Source organism: Micromesistius poutassou, assembly GCF_964030765.1.
Source record: "Micromesistius poutassou genome assembly, chromosome: 8".
NCBI lineage: Eukaryota > Metazoa > Chordata > Actinopteri > Gadiformes > Gadidae > Micromesistius > Micromesistius poutassou.
In genome coordinates this window covers 14,271,585-14,278,304 of record NC_140278.1, presented here as the reverse complement: position 1 = coordinate 14,278,304, position 6,720 = coordinate 14,271,585, and the positions used below count along the sequence as shown (strand labels likewise).

Below are 6,720 nucleotides of genomic sequence, written 5' to 3'. Positions count from 1 at the left end.
ATTATAAGATGTAACCCTGCTTCTGCAGCAGACTGGCAGCTTCAGTGATTGTTGACAAAGAAGACTGCGCATGGAAATCAGAGTTCTGATGTCCGAACCAATAACCATAAGAGATTTCTTTAAGCATGGCACAATGATAGACCTCACGTTTTAATCATCATAATATGGAAGCGGAGACAATGGTTAATGTCAAAAAAGAGAATTTACTGAACAAAATAAATATGCAACAAAACCAACAGCACACTGCTGGTTCTTACAGTAAACCAGGGTCCAGTCAAGGAAATATTATTTACATGTTCAAATGTATGCGCAACAGAACCCACAGGCAAACACCAAAAAGCTACACCTTTATCAAAAATGTTCTTAAGTTAACATACAATCAACTGGTAAAAAAAGAAAAAAAACATGATATATAGAGGCAGGTATAAAAATTGCAACACAAATGTTAAAAAATATAATTGGTGCCATTATACAAAGGAACAGAAATATGAATCACAAAAATCTGTAATTTTTTATTGCGATAAAAGCCTGCGGTATATACAAGCAGTCTCATAAAAATAAATGCATCTTTTAATATACAAATATTGTGATTCTCATTCATTTAAGATATGAAGACCTGCCTCACACTCCACTAAACTACATTTGGATTTGTTATACATATACATTTGCACCTTGTCAGTGGTCCAGGTAACAGGGAGACAAGGGAACAGTCCGAACGCCTGAGAAGAACATTAAGAGCTAAAATACACCTTGCTGAGGGTTCCTGAGATGTTCCGCACCAGCTATGGAAGGATGTCACTCAAAGATGGAGTCCCATATTGTGCAATGTCACCACAGAGAGGATGGAACCCAAAGCCCGTTTATAAAAACACAGACTGGAATTACTATGCATTGGTAATGTACATGATTTTAAAGTGAATGGCAAGGAATGAAATTATGTTAATTAAGATTATGTTATAAAGCAACAACGATATGTGACAAGTAATTACAAAGTAATTACATAATTTTGTGAAAGTTTAAAAAGGCTAAAAGAGTTTCTATAAAATACAGTGATTTCACATGATTGGCTTTAATTCATTTTAGGCCTGTGCGTGTCTTGGCTGTTTCAACTCACTAAGTCTGACGCTTTGTTAACCGCCCATTCACCTGGCGCCTATAGGCTGGAGCGTGGCCTGTGGAACAATAAAGTGTTGAGACGGCTGGGGCAGGAAATAGTATCCAAACACCGGCGGTGGCGGAGGCAGGGGGGCGCACACCGGAGTGAGGAACACGGGAGCGTTCTTCTTGAACCGCGGCCACACAGGAGCAGGTTGGTAAAAGTACTGCAGGGTAGCAGCAGGCATCTGGTGAAAACAGAGGTCTGGCAATAAGTGACTGAAATAAGTTTTGTTCACAGGGGGTACTGTTAATCTTTAAACCAAGGTTGTACACAACCTCAGCAGAGCGCAGCCCTCGAGAGACAAAGAGGCTTACCAGGTTCCTGGCGAACTTGGTCTTGTTTGGTCCGTCTCTGGAGTGCTTCCACGCTCTCTCCCTACACCGGGGCACCATGGCGATCACATAGGGCTCTCCTTGTACCGCCTCCTCCTGGTCCCCCTTCTCCTGTCCCTTCTCCTGTCGCGCCTCCTGTGGCTCCTTGCCCTCCTCCGGCTCCTTGGCCTCCTCTTCCGTGTCGCTGGAGGCGGTGGAGCCGCAGTCGGAGGAGGAGGCGGAGTGGTAGTCGGAGGTGTCGAGGACTCCTGCATCCTGTCCTTCCCCCTTCAGCTCCTCCTCTCCTCCCCCGCCGGCTGGTCCTTGCTTCTCCTTCTCCTCCTGGAAGCGAGCCACTGTGAACGGCCTGCAGTTCTCCCCAGACCTACAAGGAGAAATGAGAATAAGTTGTTAGTTTTATGCACATTAGACTTGTTTATTAGCTTCATGGCCGTCTGAGTAATCAAAAGATGCATGCCTAACTTGTGAGGTCTAACAAGGCATCAGGAAAATGCAAATTTGGAGAACAAACCACAGTCACCGGACGTCTGGAGACTGAAGGACAGTGCTGCTGTTGTCTGTCTGTGCGTTTGTCACACTCGACTGAGTGGGAGGTAGCGGTGACTCACCGTGCGCACACCTCCAGGGGGTCGATCCACAGCGTGAGCTCGCGCGGGAGGCCCAGCTGGGCGGGAGTGAGGTGGCTTTCTCGGCAGGCCCTCAGCAGCACGTCGTCACAGACCAGCCCGTTGTTTATCTGGATGCATCTGGAGGGTGGGGGGGGGGGGGGGGGGGGGTCAAAAAAGGTGTCAAAAAAGGTGGTTTGTATATTGAAGCATATATTTTACTCACACTTCGAGCAGACTGAATCTCATTATAACCATTTTAATATATTTTGGTTAATAGCTATCACTCTAAATTATAAGTTAGTGCAATGCATTCGGTAGCTACCTTGGTGATTATGGTCACAAATATGTATTTACAAAAAGTGAGTGATTTTGCCTTGGGCTGATATTAACCTGTACGCCTGTCCTTTGCTTGGGCAGTTCTTGTACCAATGGCCGCTGTATTTGTCACAGAGCTGTTCCTGCAGCTTCCCTGCAAACACCTCTGCTACAGCCGCATCCAACTTGCCGCGCTCCATCGCCATACGCTTCAGGAAGTGGACACCGGCGCTCACCTCTCTTTCCATCGTCTCTGTTAAAGACAACGCATAGCAAGGTTTACGATACAACACATGGCACACATTTGGTTTATGATACTCTAGCATTGCTATTGGCAATAAGCAGTGAATCCCCTTCAACTTTATGTATGTGGATCCTTGTTTCAGCTGCAACTGCACTTGCAACAGCCAGGTACTACTCTTCCCTGTGTCCAGTGAGGGAAAGTACGTGGACGACATCATAGTATCGATACTGTTGCGAGTCACAGTTTGTAAACAGGCAAACCCCATGCAAATCCCAGCGCTTCAATGTCTCCATGCAAAACCTTCCAAAGTCCTGCAAAGGCTCTGCCTCGTTATCTTCTGATAGTGTGTGTGTTTGGGTTGAGCCAATGTCAGGTCGACCCTATGAGTATTTGCTACGTATCTCCGACGTAGCTGCCTGATTTCGAACAAACACCAAAAAAAGCTGTGCCAAGTGATTTCATCAGGGTTTTCCGAGATGTCTCCTGAGGAGCTTAACTCTCTTGTTCTGAGGTGGGAGAGCCATTTGTTTTTGTGGCTTTCGACTTCACTTAGAGGATTGAGAACTATCTTCAAGCATGCCGCAGTTGTGTCTCTGCTTGTAATGTTGTCCTGAGAGGAAATTACTGTTTGTCGTGGTAGTCCCCCGCCGCAGGGCCGCTGGTGGAGGAGAGTCTGGTGACCGGAGCGGTGCGGGCAGAAATAACCTCTGGTCTGATGTAAGCTCTGTGTTCAGTGAGACAACAAGCCCATAATGTCCACATGGTCCTGTCAGAGTACTGATTAGTCCTGTCGCCAGGAGGCCTAATTACCACAGTTGTATATTATATGATACACTGTCATCCCTGAACATTGCCCCGCTGTTATTTTGTCTGAGACACAAAAATATAAATAAAGGAGAGTCCCATTTGGTCAACATTAAATCCATTCTGGGCAGGATTGCAGTACATCTGGCATGACTATTAAGCTAACCTTAACTAACCCAAACCAAGCCGAACCTTTGCAGTGAAGTCTATCCTAACCAAAGTGAAAGTGAAACAATGGGAGTATCCCTTGGGTCTTCTTGTTCTTTTCTCTGGAAATTTTAGAATGGTTTTGTAATATTGGAGAGATGTAGGATTGTAAATATGTTTAAGTATGAATATATTTAACTTATAAGTACCCCACCGTGACCACTATGGGAACAACATAATCTGTAGGATAACAAAATGTATGAGTTGACTACACCATTTACATATCAGAACATTACAGCTAATCATTTGACGCATAACAGAGCAAATGTCTCTACTTTAAGTGAGTTTACCGGCCTGTTGTTCCTCTCAGCCCTTGCGCAAATAGCTTTAATGCTTACTCAGCACAATACGTTAGACCTATCTTCCTTTATTTATGATTTAGATCACAATTTGTAGCCTACATTGGTTACCTTACCTCAGCTAAGTTGCCATGGACATTAAATTATTTACATACCCATTATTAGATATTATCAACACCACTAATTATTGAGTTGATGACTCCAAAATGTGGACTTGACATAATTAGGCCAATTTAAGATTTTACATTGGGACTTGCTCAGAGTAATAAGCCTATAATGAACTACTATAGACTTTAGTATGATTCAATGGAACCACCTGTTAGGCCTACTTAAAAAAGGAAAATGAAATTCGTTTTGACTGAACATATTTTTTTGAAGGCCTGTTACAGCAGAACAGAAGAAATACGGAAGAAAAGAATGGTCGTTCACGGCTGTGGGCTGTAGGACCTAAACAATGGAAACACGCACTTGAGCCCGAGTTGGGAGGGCTGGAAACCCCCCGAGAAAACATACACGGCACTTTATGAACTGAGACGAGTAGCATACAATGATGTTATTACACATTAAGAGGGCTTTAGCGTTATTCAAATGGCTATATGGATGCCTTCATCCTACATTAAACATATAAACTTCTTTAAAAAAAAAACACGGTAACCATATAGACAAGACTACAACGTCTTAAGATCGACCACTTATTATGTCAACTCGAACATCCTGTTCGAGTTGACATAATTGTTATAAATGAATAAAGTTATATACATTGCTTAAATACATCAAAATGAAAACATCTGAAACCTATACAACTATTAGTCATTAAGGTACTCACATGAAATTGTAGTGATGATTCGTGAATATCGGCTACCCTGACAGTGGTTTCGCTTTTTCTTGACTCTTTCGGGTGTAAACGACGAGTTATTGTTGTCAGCACATGTTGCTTCCTTGTTCTGTTCTAGTAAAGCACTCCACGTTCCTCATACGGGCTGTTGTAGCGAGTTGTAATATAACCTCGTACTCACGTCACGACGAAACGAGACGTGCTCCAAAGCGTTATTGGCAAGAGAGGGCGGGACTTTCAGATAAATTGGTTTGGCGGCGAGAAAGAGTGAGGGACTTCCGATAGAGGACTATTCTTTTCTGTTACATGATTACCAAATTTTTCGTTGTTTTTATTTTCATGTTCTTATTCTGCTCGCTCTGGGACTATTAACTGGCTTACACAGCTCACAGGAAGTAAGAGACCGGTCATGACGATATGGTAGACCGGGATAAACGGTACAGATCAGGATCCTCTCTTCTGTCCACGTTACTCATTTGGCACTGGCGTGCGTCTGGGCTGTAGTGACGTCATGTTACCGTCAGCGTGACTCACTTCCTCACTCAGCGCGATGAGCAATGGCATGAGTTTAACAACACCGCTTTTTACTACACCCAGTCCAAATATGGAACCGCTACGTTCGAGCCAAGTGTGGGTTTTAAACTCCAAAATCCCACGTGTGGAAGTGTTATTTAGACACAATGCATGGCTATCTTATTTCATATGTATAGCCTGACGTATTTGTGACATTGCCGCCACGAAAAGTAATTTTTTCTGTGCTGTTTTTACTGATGATAAAGATGACAATCAAAGCATTTGCATTTGACTTTCATGGAATTTGATACACCTTAAAAATGTAATATTCTTTCGTGCCTCAAATAAGTTACTGACAGTTAATTCACAGCTTTCTTTGTGAATAAAATAAATAGCTGTTTAATTTGTAGGTGTTTCTATCATAAATATAATGTATAAACAAGGTGTCACTATTCATCCACTGTAGTTGTAGTTGTAGTAGTTGTTGTATAATTCGATTTGGTAGGTTTATGAGGTAGTATTGATAGTAGTAATTATTGGATCGGATTGCATTACTCTTTCTATGATAGTCATGCCTTGTCTTCCTATGAACACTAGAGGGCAGGCTGGTGTCCTATACAGGCTACCTCACTGCTTTCCCTCTCTTCCAGAGGACAGTGGGTCAGATAGCTGCACATTCTTCATGGCCTCATTCAGTTAAATCATAGTCCCTGTCCCAAATGTCAAGTCAAGAGTGAATGATGGTGTGTGTGTGTGTGTGTGTGTGTGTGTGTGTGTGTGTGTGTGTGTGTGTGTGTGTGTGTGTGTGTGTGTGTGTGTGCGTGCGCGTGCGTGTGTGTGTGTGTGTGCGTTTGCATGTGCATGTGTGTGCAAGAATGACATGACAGTGTGTAGTGTTTTTATATTGAATAGTATAAATTTTTAGTATCAGTTTTTGTGAATTGTCATCTTTTACACTTAGCTTTCACGTAGCAATGAGCTGTTATCGTGTTCCACTGAAAGCAGTTAGAATGGCAGATTTTTTTAATGTGAATGTACTCTGAATGTATACATAACTCAAGTTAAAATTTAATCAAGTATTAAAGATATTTTTAACCAAGTATTAGAGAGAATTTTAATCAAGTATTAGTGAGTATTTGAATCAAGTATTAGAGAGTATTTGAATCAAGTATTAATGATAATTTTATAAGTAGTATTAGAGATGGTTTGAATCAAGCCCAACATTGAACCATTCCTTTTTCTCTTGTCATCCACTCCTGATGGTGTCAACGTGGCTTGAAACACGCCACACCACATGCAGCCGCGCTTCGCCTTTAACAACATATTGATTTCCCCCTTCTGCAGAAAGCTTAATGCGATCGATGGCAGAGGCCCTTTCAAGATCAGTGCCAGTATAAGCATCTC

At 42.5% G+C, this 6,720-nt stretch overlaps 1 protein-coding gene across 3 annotated transcripts; it reads right to left on the bottom strand.

The window, feature by feature from the left end:
- Window positions 1-200: 200 nt before the first annotated feature.
- LOC311351286 (uncharacterized protein) lies at window positions 201-4,935 on the bottom strand. 3 transcript variants are annotated; one of them, XM_084471400.1, is made up of 6 exons: window positions 4,795-4,917; window positions 3,284-3,382; window positions 2,490-2,667; window positions 2,100-2,237; window positions 1,474-1,855; window positions 201-1,343 (listed from the first exon to the last, which is right to left on the bottom strand). In XM_084471400.1, the coding sequence occupies exons 3-6, from the start codon at window positions 2,660-2,662 to the stop codon at window positions 1,143-1,145; spliced, it is 894 nt and encodes a 297-aa protein (XP_084327526.1). In that variant the 5' UTR covers window positions 2,663-2,667; window positions 3,284-3,382; window positions 4,795-4,917; the 3' UTR covers window positions 201-1,142. The 3 variants fall into 3 exon arrangements, with proteins under 3 accessions (XP_084327526.1, XP_084327525.1, XP_084327527.1); XM_084471399.1 differs by lacking the exon at window positions 3,284-3,382 and having other exon boundaries at window positions 4,795-4,935; XM_084471401.1 differs by lacking the exon at window positions 4,795-4,917 and having other exon boundaries at window positions 3,284-3,901.
- Window positions 4,936-6,720: the final 1,785 nt, after the last annotated feature.

Coding starts and splice junctions, on each gene's coding strand:
- LOC311351286 (XM_084471399.1), bottom strand. CDS start 2,662: ATGGAAAGAGAGGTGAGCGCCGGTGTCCACTTCCTGAAGCGTATGGCG. Junction 2,238..2,489: donor AGCAAAGGACAGGCGTACAG/GTTAATATCAGC, acceptor CCCACCCTCCAG/ATGCATCCAGATAAACAACG. Junction 1,344..1,473: donor CCAAGTTCGCCAGGAACCTG/GTAAGCCTCTTT, acceptor TGTTTTCACCAG/ATGCCTGCTGCTACCCTGCA.